Source organism: Pristiophorus japonicus, chromosome 12, assembly GCF_044704955.1.
Source record: "Pristiophorus japonicus isolate sPriJap1 chromosome 12, sPriJap1.hap1, whole genome shotgun sequence".
NCBI classification, from domain to species: Eukaryota; Metazoa; Chordata; class Chondrichthyes; family Pristiophoridae; genus Pristiophorus; species Pristiophorus japonicus.
This window is the reverse complement of record NC_091988.1, coordinates 2,314,779-2,326,084: the sequence shown is the minus strand read 5'-3', so window position 1 is coordinate 2,326,084 and position 11,306 is coordinate 2,314,779. Positions and strand designations below refer to the sequence as shown.

General features: G+C 54.4%; 1 protein-coding gene across 1 annotated transcript; it reads left to right on the top strand.

Annotated features, from left to right (window-relative positions):
• Nucleotides 1-4,815: 4,815 nt before the first annotated feature.
• Nucleotides 4,816-10,671, top strand: LOC139277701 (uncharacterized). The gene is made up of 7 exons (XM_070896532.1): nt 4,816-5,205; nt 5,557-5,604; nt 7,810-7,956; nt 8,512-8,784; nt 8,881-8,940; nt 9,035-9,307; nt 10,321-10,671. Exons 1-7 carry the CDS (start codon nt 4,816-4,818, stop codon nt 10,669-10,671), a joined length of 1,542 nt encoding a protein of 513 aa, XP_070752633.1.
• Nucleotides 10,672-11,306: the final 635 nt, after the last annotated feature.

Below are 11,306 nucleotides of genomic sequence, written 5' to 3'. Positions count from 1 at the left end.
AGGGGGATGCCACAGGATTCAGTGCTGGGACCCCAGCTATTTACAATCTACATTAATGATTTAGATGAAGAAATTGAATGTAATATCTCCAAGTTTGCAGATGACACTAAGCTGGGTTGCAGTGCGAGCTGCGAGGATGATGCTAGGAGGCTGCAGGGGGACTTGGACAGGTTAGGTGAATGGGCAAATGCATGGCAGAAACAGTATAATATGGATAAGTGTGAGGTTATCCACTTTGGTGGCAAAAACTGGAAGGCAGATTATTATCTGAATGGTGACAGATTAGTAAAAGGGGAGGTGCAACAAGACCTGGGTGTCATGGTACATCAGTCATTGAAGGTAGGCATGCAGGTGCAACAGACAGTAAAGAAAGCAAATGGCATGCTGGCCTTTATAGCAAGGGGATTTGAGTATAGGAGCAGGGAGGTCTTACTGCAGTTGTACAGTGCCTTAGTGAGGCCTCACCTGGAATATTGTGTTCAGTTTTGGTCTCCTAATCTGAGGAAGGACATTCTTGCTATTGAGGGAGTGCAGCAAAGGTTCACCAGACTGATTCCCGGGATGGCAGGACTGACATATGAAGAAAGACTGGATCGACTAGGCATATATTCACTGGAATTTAGAAGAATGAGAGGGGATCGCATAGAAACGTTTAAAATTCTGACGGGACTGGACAGGTTAGATGCAGGAAGAATATTCCCGATGTCGAGGAAGTCCAGAACCAGGGGTCACAGTCTAAGGATAAGGGGTAAGCCATTTAGGACGGAGATGAGGAGAAACTTCTTCACTCAGAGAAGTGTGAACCTGTGGAATTCTCTACCACAGAAATTTTTTGAGGCCAGTTCATTGGATATATTCAAAAGGGAGTTAGATATGGCCCTTACGGCCAAAGGGATCAAGGGGTATGGAGAGAAAGCAGGAATGTGGTACTGAAGTTGCATGATCAGCCATGATCATATTGAATGGTGGTTCAGGCTCGAAGGGCTGAATGGCCTCCTTCTTCATCTACTTTCTATGGGCCCAAGTTTCCACATGATTTGCGCCTGATTTTTAGGAGCAACTGGTGGAGAACGGACTATCTTAGAAATCGCAATTCTCCACCTTTTTTTTTCTGCAGTTCTAGTCAGGTAGAACAGTTCTACTTTGGAACAGAATTTTTTCTTCAAAAGGGGGCGTGTCCGGCCACTGACACCTGATTTGAAAGTTTCCACAGTGAAAACGTACTCCAAACTAAAGTAGAATGGAGCAAGTGAAGATTTTTGTAGAACTGAAAAAACCTGTTCTACACATTAAAAAATCAGGCGCAGGTTACAAATTAGGCGTCCGGAACGAGGTGGGGGGGCGGAGGGGGGGGGAAGGGAACTCATTAAATTCTACAATAAATCCTTATTTATACTTCTACAAATATTATACAAATAAATCCAACCTGAATAAACATTTATAAGCAAAGAAAAGATTAAATAAACCATCTTCCTACCTGTGTGAAAGTGCTTCAGGCACGGAGAATTCTGCAGCCGTTCGTTCCCGTGGGGGGGGGGAACAGCCATTTTGTTCCCGCGGGGGAGGGGGGAAGGACACAGTGAGAAGGCTGCAAGTGCTAATGTGCTTTTATTAAAAAAAATTTCAAAAATTAAACAGCTACAAAGAACTACAAAAATGGCCGAGTGCCAATGCTTTTTTCACACTGAGCATGCGTGAACGCTCCAACGCGCACGCGCAGCGTTGCCGGCAGGAAATAAACTAATTTAAATAGTACCCGCCCCCTCCCACTTACAAAATCGGCGCGAGTGTAGGCTCTGCCCCCCTGGGCGCCGCGCCAGGCAGACAAGGAGCTGCAGAACGCTCCAGAATTGCGAGTTGTTTTTTAGGCGCCGTTTTAGGCGTGAAAAACGGGCGCCCAGCTCGGAGGGACGCCCGTTTTTTATCCTGTGGAAACTTGGGCCCTATGTTTCTAAACAAGGGTACTACATTAGCAGTCCTCCAATCCTCCGACACCATGCCCAAATCCAAAGAGAGCTGGAAAATGATGGTCAAGGCCTCTGCTATTTCCTCTTTTACTTCGCTCAACAACCTGGGATGCATTTCATCCAGGCCCGAGAACTTATCTACTTTCAAAGCTGCTAAACCCCTTAATGCTTCCTCTCTCATTATATTTATTTCATCCGGAATATCACACTCCTCCTCGATAGCAGTATCTGCATTGCCCCTTTCCTTTGTGAAAACAGATGCAAAAATCCATTAAGAATCTTCCCAACATCTTCTGCCTCCACACAAAGATTACCCTTATGGTGACATGTGACATTGTTTTGGAATATAGACAAAGTGCTGGCCTGTATTAATAATGAGTCTAAACACATTATCAAAACCGGTTTATTAAAGATTAAATGAACCAACATACTCACGGCAATGATCGAGATTATCTAAAGAGGGGGAAAATACACACGTCAGAGCCAGTTGAGCTCAACTCTCCAGATGTCTCCCTTCTCCATCTCCAAAACTATGTCTCGGATTTGACCCCATTCACACTGTTTCTGGCTGCACGACTCCAAAGGCATCTGCATTCCGTAACCCACACCCACTTACAGTACCAGTCCATGTGCAGATGTCTCTCAGCCTGCTGAATATCTTTGTGTTAGCAAGGCAGAAAAAGAGAGCGGGTTGTCCAGTTGGGATGCTCAAGCGAATCGAAATGTAAACAATCTGCCATGACTCAGAAGTAGTCAGCACATGACCTCGGTAAAGGCGCAATTTCAGCTTTTTTTTAGGTTTTTAACTACAGAAATAATCTAAAAATGTAACAGAATATGTAATTATTTCATTAAAATGGATTCCCTTACGATTTTCAATCTTCATTTCTTTAAGAAAAATACTGTTCCTTCAAATCTTTTAATTCTTTTTTATTCGTTCCTGCGATGTGAGCATCGTTGGCAAGGAAGGCATTTATTGCCCTTGAGAAGGTGGTGGTGAGCCGCCTTCTTGAACCGCTGCAGTCCGTGTGGTGAAGGTGCTCCCACAGTGCTGTTAGGGAGGGAGTTCCAGGATTGTGACCCAGCGACGATGAAGGGTCAGGATGGTGTGTAACTTGGACGTTGGCATACTCTTCTGCACTCCTCATTGAACCAGGGCTGGTCCCCTGGCTCGATGGTAATGGTAGAGTGAAGGATATGCCGGGTCATGATGTTACAGATTGTGGTGGAATGCAATTCTGCTGCTGCTGATGGCCCACAGCGCCTCATGGATGCCCAGTTTTGAGCTGCTAGATCGGTTCTGAATCTATCCCACTTAGCACAGTGGTAGTGCCACACAACATGATGGAGGGTGACGACGGGACTTTGTCTCCACAGTGACTGTGCAGTGATCACTGCTAACAACGGATACATCTGCGACTGGTAGATTGGTGAGGACAAGGTCAAGTAGGTTTTTCCCTCATGTTGGTTCTCTCACCACCTGTCGCAGGCCCAGTCTGGCAGCTATGCCCTTCAGGACTCGGCCAGCTCGGTCAGTCATGGTGCTACTGAGCTACTCTTGGTGATGGACATTGAAGTCACCCACCCAGAGTACATTCTGTGCCCTTGCTACCCTCAGTGCTTCTGGAGTACTGATTCATCAGCTGAGGGAGGGCGGGAGGTGGTAATCAGCAGGAGGTTTCCTTGCCCATGCTTGACCTGAAGCCATGAGATGTCATGGGGTCCGGAGTCAATGTTGAGGACTCCCAGGGCTACTCCCTCCCTCCCGTATACCCCTCGTGGGTCTGTCCTGCTGGTGGGACAGGACATACGCAGAGATGTTGATGGAGGAGTCTGGGACATTGGCTGAAAGGTATGATTCTGTGAGTATGACTACGCTAGGCTGTTGCTTAACTAGTCTGTGGGACAGCTCTCCCAGTTTTGGCACAAGTTCTCAGATGTTAGTGAGAAGGACTTTGCAGGGTCGCCTGGGCTGGGTGTACCGTTGTCATTTCTCGAGGTCGATGCTGGGTGGTCCATTCATTTTTTTCTTATTATTGTATTATGTAGCAGTTTGTTACAACTGAGTGCCTCGCTGGGCCATTTCAGGGGGCAGTTAGAGTCAACCACATTGCTGTAGGTCTGGAGTCACATATAGGCCAGACCGGGCAAGGGCGGCAGATTTACTTAGTGAACCAGATGGGTTTTTATGACAATCCGGTAGTTTCATGGTCACCATCACTGATACTAGCATTTTATTACAGATTTATTTAATGAACTGAATTTAAATTCCCCAGCTGCCATGGGATGTGTACGCTCGCCCGGGATTAATGGTCCCGTAACGTAACCACTATGCTACCGCACCTCATTGGACGCATCACTTTGTAAGTGCCGCAGACTTCCATTGACGTTATGGTGGGGGTAACCCAGAATAGACGTAGATTTTCAGGGCCAATTTATTATATAACATGGGAAATGTTTATATCTTCCTCGCCCTTTCCTAACTGCCGTGAAGGGATGGCCTTGAGGGAAGCTATCTGCTGCTGATGTGGGGCTGTGCTTAACCTAGTCTGTCACTTTAAGATCATAAAGTCTAATTGCTGTGAACAGGTCGGTGCTGAAGCCAATGAGAAGCTAGTTACCTTTGGTGAGGGAAGTTTGTCTTTAGATTGGCGGTTGCTTGTAAATTTCTAGCTCCTCCCCTTTGGGAAGAGGCAAGACGATGAAGATCAGAACAAAACAGGAGGAAATAGCTAAATCACAAAAACTGCCAGCTATTTGTTCATTCTGAGCCTCCGTATCTGGGAAAAGCATGATTTATTCTTGTTTTATGAATGATATTTGAGCCAATCAGGAAAAAGAATGACACATGCTGTGGAGCACTCCCTGCGGCTCCTCCCAACAGTCCGGCTCCTCCCAACAGACCGGCTCCTCCCAACAGCCCGTCTCCTCCCAACCCTCCCAACAGCCCGGCTCCTCCCAACAGTCCGTCTCCTCCCAACCCTCCCAACAGCCCGGCTCCTCCCAACAGTCCATCTCCTCCACACCCTCCCAACAGCCCGTCTCCTCCCAACAGTCCATCTCCTCCACACCCTCCCAACAGCCCGGCTCCTCCCAACAGTCCATCTCCTCCACACCCTCCCAACAGCCCGGCTCCTCCCAACAGTCCATCTCCTCCACACCCTCCCACCAGCCTGTCTCCTCCCAACAGCCCGTCTCCTCCCAACCCTCCCAACAGCCCGGCTCCTCCCAACAGTCCGTCTCCTCCCAACCCTCCCAACAGCCAGTCTCCTCCCAACAGTCCGTCTCCTCCCAACAGTCCGTCTCCTCCCAACCCTCCCACCAGCCTGTCTCCTCCCAACAGCCCGTCTCCTCCCAACCCTCCCAACAGTCCGTCTCCTCCCAACAGCCCGTCTCCTCCCAACCCTCCCAACAGCCCGGCTCCTCCCAACAGTCCGTCTCCTCCCAACCCTCCCAACAGCCAGTCTCCTCCCAACAGTCCGTCTCCTCCCAACCCTCCCAACAGCCCGTCTCCTCCCAACAGCCCGTCTCCTCCCAACAGCCCGTCTCCTCCCAACCCTCCCAACAGCCCGGCTCCTCCCAACAGCCCGTCTCCTCCCAACAGCCCGTCTCCTCCCAACATTCCGTCTCCTCCCAACCCTCCCAACAGCCCTTTTCCTCCCAACCCTCCCAACAGCCCGGCTCCTCCCAACAGCCCGTCTCCTCCCAACAGCCCGACTCCTCCCAACAGTCCGTCTCCTCCCAACAGCCCGTCTCATCCCAACAGCCCGTCTCCTCCCAAAAGTCCGTCTCCTCCCAACAGCCCGTCTCCTCCCAACAGCCCGACTCCTCCCAACAGTCCGTCTCCTCCCAACAGCCCGTCTCATCCCAACAGCCCGTCTCCTCCCAACAGTCCGTCTCCTCCCAACAGCCCGTCTCCTCCCAACAGCCCGTCTCCTCCCAACAGTCCGTCTCCAACCAACAGCCCGTCTCCTCCCAACAGCCCGTCTCCTCCCAACAGTCCGTCTCCTCCCAACAGCCCGTCTCCTACCAACAGCCCGTCTCCTCCCAACAGCCCGTCTCCTCCCAACAGCCCGTCTCCTCCCAACAGTCCGTCTCCTTCCAACAGTCCGTCTCCTCCCAACAGCCCGTCTCCTCCCAACAGCCCGTCTCCTCCCAACAGCCCGTCTCCTCCCAACAGCCCGTCTCCTCCCAACCCTCCCAACAGCCCATCTCCTCCCAACAGCCCGTCTCCTCCCAACCCTCCCAACAGCCCGTCTCCTCCCAACAGCCCGTCTCCAGCCAACAGTCCGTCTCATCCCAACAGCCCGTCTCCTCCCAACAGCCCGTCTCCTCCCAACCCTCCCAACAGCCCATCTCCTCCCAACAGCCCGTCTCCTCCCAACCCTCCCAACAGCCCGTCTCCTCCCAACAGCCCGTCTCCTCCCAACCCTCCCAACAGCCCGTCTTCTCCCAACCCTCCCAACAGCCCCTCTCCTCCCAACAGCCCGTCTCCTCCCAACCCTCCCAACAGCCCGTCTCCTCCCAACAGCCCGTCTCCTCCCAACAGCCCGTCTCCTCCCAACCCTCCCAACAGTTGTACAGGTCCTTGGTGAGGCCACACTTGGAGTATTGTGTACAGTTTTGGTCTCCTAACTTAAGGAAGGACATTCTTGCTATTGAGGGAGTGCAGCGAAGGTTCACCAGACTGATTCCCGGGATGGCGGGACTGACCTATCAAGAAAGACTGGATCAACTGGGCTTGTATTCACTGGAGTTCAGAAGAATGAGAGGGGACCTCATAGAAACATATAAAATTCTGACGGGGTTAGACAGGTTAGATGCAGGAAGAATGTTCCCAATGTTGGGGAAGTCCAGAACCAGGGGTCACAGTCTAAGGATAAGGGGTAAGCCATTTAGGACCGAGATGCGGAGGAACTTCTTCACCCAGAGAGTGGTGAACCTGTGGAATTCTCTACCACAGAAAGTTGTTGAGGCCAATTCACTAAATATATTCAAAAAGGAGTTAGATGAGGTCCTTACTGCTAGGGGGATCAAGGGGTATGGCGAGAAAGCAGGAATGGGGTACTGAAGTTGAATGTTCAGCCATGAACTCATTGAATGGCGGTGCAGGCTAGAAGGGCCGAATGGCCTACTCCTGCACCTATTTTCTATGTTTCTATGTTTCTATGTCTCCTCCCAACAGCCCATCTCCTCCCAACCCTCCCAACAGCCCATCTCCTCCCAACAGCCCGTCTCCTCCCAACCCTCCCAACAGCCCGTCTCCTCCCAACAGCCCGTCTCCAACCAACAGTCCATCTCCTCCCAACAGCCCGTCTCCTCCCAACAGCCCGTCTCCTCCCAACCCTCCCAACAGCCCATCTCCTCCCAACAGCCCGTCTCCTCCCAACCCTCCCAACAGCCCATCTCCTCCCAACAGCCCGTCTCCTCCCAACTCTCCCAACAGCCCGTCTCCTCCCAACCCTCCCAACAGCCCGTCTCCTCCCAACAGCCCATCTCCTCCCAACCCTCCCAACAGCCCGTCTCCTCCCAACAGCCCGTCTCCTCCCAACCCTCCCAACAGCCCGGCTCCTCCCAACAGTCCGTCTCCTCCAAACCCTCCCAACAGCCCGTCTCCTCCCAACAGTCCGTCTCCTCCCAACAGCCCGTCTCCTCCCAACCCTCCCAACAAACCGTCTCCTCCCAACAGCCCGTCTCCTCCCAACCCGCCCAACAGCCCGTCTCCTCCCAACAGCCCATCTCCTCCCAACAGCCCGTCTCCTCCCAACCCTCCCAACAGCCCGGCTCCTCCCAACAGTCCGTCTCCTCCAAACTCTCCCAACAGTCCGTCTCCTCCCAACAGCCCATCTCCTCCCAACAGCCCGTCTCCTCCCAACAGTCCGTCTCCTCCCAACAGCCCGTCTCCTCCCAACAGTCCATCTCCAACCAACAGCCCGTCTCCTCCCAACAGCCCGTCTCCTCCCAACAGTCCGTCTCCTCCCAACAGCCCGTCTCCTACCAACAGCCCGTCTCCTCCCAACAGCCCGTCTCCTCCCAACAGCCCGTCTCCTTCCAACAGCCCGTCTCCTCCCAACAGTCCGTCTCCTTCCAACAGTCCGTCTCCTCCCAACAGCCCGTCTCCTCCCAACAGTCCGTCTCCTCCCAACAGCCCGTCTCCTCCCAACAGCCCGTCTCCTCCCAACCCTCCCAACAGCCCATCTCCTCCCAACAGCCCGTCTCCTCCCAACCCGCCCAACAGCCCGTCTCCTCCCAACAGCCCGTCTCCAACCAACAGTCCGTCTCATCCCAACAGCCCGTCTCCTCCCAACAGCCCGTCTCCTCCCAACCCTCCCAACAGCCCATCTCCTCCCAACAGCCCGTCTCCTCCCAACCCTCCCAACAGCCCGTCTCCTCCCAACAGCCCGTCTCCTCCCAACCCTCCCAACAGCCCGTCTTCTCCCAACCCTCCCAACAGCCCGTCTCCTCCCAACCCTCCCAACAGCCCGTCTCCTCCCAACAGCCCGTCTCCTCCCAACAGCCCGTCTCCTCCCAACCCTCCCAACAGCCCGTCTCCTCCCAACCCTCCCAACAGCCCGGCTCCTCCCAACAGTCCGTCTCCTCCCAACCCTCCCAACAGCCAGTCTCCTCCCAACAGTCCATCTCCTCCCAACCCTCCCAACAGCCCGTCTCCTCCCAACAGCCCGTCTCCTCCCAACAGCCCGTCTCCTCCCAACCCTCCCAACAGCCCGGCTCCTCCCAACAGCCTGTCTCCTCCCAACAGCCCGTCTCCTCCCAACCCTCCCAACAGCCCTTCACCTCCCAACCCTCCCAACAGCCCGTCTCCTCCCAACAGCCCGTCTCCTCCCAACAGTCCGTCTCCTCCCAACAGCCCGTCTCCTCCCAACAGCCCGTCTCCTCCCAACAGCCCGTCTCCTCCCAACAGTCCGTCTTCCTCCCAACAGCCCGTCTCCTCCCAACAGCCCGTCTCCTCCCAACAGCCCGTCTCCTCCCAACAGTCCGTCTCCTCCCAACAGTCCGTCTCCAACCAACAGCCCGTCTCCTCCCAACAGCCCGTCTCCTCCCAACAGCCCGTCTCCTCCCAACTGTCCGTCTCCTCCCAACAGCCCGTCTCCTCCCAACAGCCCGTCTCCTCCCAAAAGCCCGTCTCCTTCCAACAGCCCGTCTCCTCCCAACAGTCCGTCTCCTCCCAACAGCCCGTCTCCAAGCAACAGCCCGTCTCCTTCCAACAGCCCGTCTCCTCCCAACAGTCCGTCTCCTCCCAACAGCCCGTCTCCTTCCAACAGTTCGTCTCCTCCCAACAGCCCGTCTCCTCCCAACAGTCCGTCTCCTCCCAACAATCCGTCTCCTCCCAACAGCCCATCTCCTCCTAACAGCCCGTCTCCTCCAAACAGCCCGTCTCCTCCCAACAGCCCATCTCCTCCCACCCTCCCAACAGCCCATCTCCTCCCAACAGCCCGTCTCCTCCCAACCCTCCCAACAGCCCGTCTCCTCCCAACAGCCCGTCTCCAACCAACAGTCCGTCTCCTCCCAACAGCCCGTCTCCTCCCAACAGCCCGTCTCCTCCCAACCCTCCCAACAGCCCATCTCCTCCCAACAGCCCGTCTCCTCCCAACCCTCCCAACAGCCCGTCTCCTCCCAACAGCCCGTCTCCTCCCAACTCTCCCAACAGCCCGTCTCCTCCCAACCCTCCCAACAGCCCGTCTCCTCCCAACAGCCCGTCTCCTCCCAACAGCCCGTCTCCTCCCAACCCTCCCAACAGCCCATCTCCTCCCAACAGCCCGTCTCCTCCCAACCCTCCCAACAGCCCGTCTCCTCCCAACAGCCCGTCTCCTCCCAACTCTCCCAACAGCCCGTCTCCTCCCAACCCTCCCAACAGCCCATCTCCTCCCAACAGCCCGTCTCCTCCCAACCCTCCCAACAGCCCGTCTCCTCCCAACAGCCCATCTCCTCCAAACAGCCCGTCTCCTCCCAACCCTCCCAACAGCCCGGCTCCTCCCAACAGTCCGTCTCCTCCCAACCCTCCCAACAGCCAGTCTCCTCCCAACAGTCCGTCTCCGCCCAACCCTCCCAACAGCCCGTCTCCTCCCAACAGCCCGTCTCCTCCCAACAGCCCGTCTCCTCCCAACCCTCCCAACAGCCCATCTCCTCCCAACAGCCCGTCTCCTCCCAACCCTCCCAACAGCCCGTCTCCTCCCAACAGCCCGTCTCCTCCCAACTCTCCCAACAGCCCGTCTCCTCCCAACCCTCCCAACAGCCCGTCTCCTCCCAACAGCCCGTCTCCTCCCAACCCTCCCAACAGCCCGGCTCCTCCCAACAGCCCGTCTCCTCCCAACAGCCCATCTCCTCCCAACAGCCCGTCTCCTCCCAACCCTCCCAACAGCCCTTCACTTCCCAACCCTCCCAACAGCCCGGCTCCTCCAAACAGCCCGTCTCCTCCCAACAGCCTGTCTCCTCCCAACAGCCCGTCTCCTCCCAACAGTCCGTCTCCAACCAACAGCCCGTCTCCTCCAAACAGCCCTCCTCCTCCCAACAGCCCGTCTCCTCCCAACAGCCTGTCTCCAACCAACAGCCCATCTCCTCCCAACAGCCCGTCTCCAACCAACAGCCCGTCTCCTCCCAACAGCCCGTCTCCTCCAAACAGTCCGTCTCCAACCAACAGTCTGTCTCCTCCCAACAGCCCGTCTCCAACCAACAGCCCATTTAAAGAATTGCTTCACTTTGGATCTGCCTCCACTCAGATGACTCTGTGTTCACTTTGCACATTAGAAAAATGCAGAGGGAACTGAAACAAACGGTTGAAGTTGGCCACACTGCAGAATCTCGCAGGGTCGCCCCACCACACAGCCAGCACAGCGAGACCTGAGAGCTTACCACACCTCGAGGGCCAATCAGACCTGTTGTCCAGCAGACCTGCTCTGCTCAAAAAACAAATGTTTGCCAGCTTGGATTTTATTTAAAAAGCAATCTTTGAGGTTACGCAGTAAATCCTCCCACTCTGATACAAGCTGCTGGAGGAGAAAATCCCCAGGAGATTTGGCAGGAAAAAGTCAAGCTGTCAGTGTAAATTATAAAGCCTTTAGAAATGCAGTGATTTAGTTTGGGGGATGAGAAGTCCCTGTAGCTGAATGGCAGTTAAATAAGATTCTGATTCACCACTATGGACTAAAATCTGGTGAGACATGAGTCTATCAAGGAGAGCAAGACGCTACAGATTAATGCAATAAAAGGTCATACAGCAGGCTTTACTGGATTTCTGTAATGGTCCAAGGCAGCTTTTAATAAGACAACGTTTTGTTGATCAAGGGATTTCTCCACAAATCCAAATTCATACAGAATTGA

Excerpts from the sequence above, each read along its gene's own strand:
- LOC139277701 (XM_070896532.1), top strand. The coding sequence starts at position 4,816 with ATGCTGTGGAGCACTCCCTGCGGCTCCTCCCAACAGTCCGGCTCCTCC. Across the intron at positions 5,605-7,809 it reads AACATTCCGTCTCCTCCCAA|CCCATCTCCTCCCAACAGCC; the intron begins CCCTCCCAACAG and ends TCCTCCCAACAG. Across the intron at positions 8,785-8,880 it reads CCCAACCCTCCCAACAGCCC|TCCCAACAGTCCGTCTTCCT; the intron begins GTCTCCTCCCAA and ends CAGCCCGTCTCC.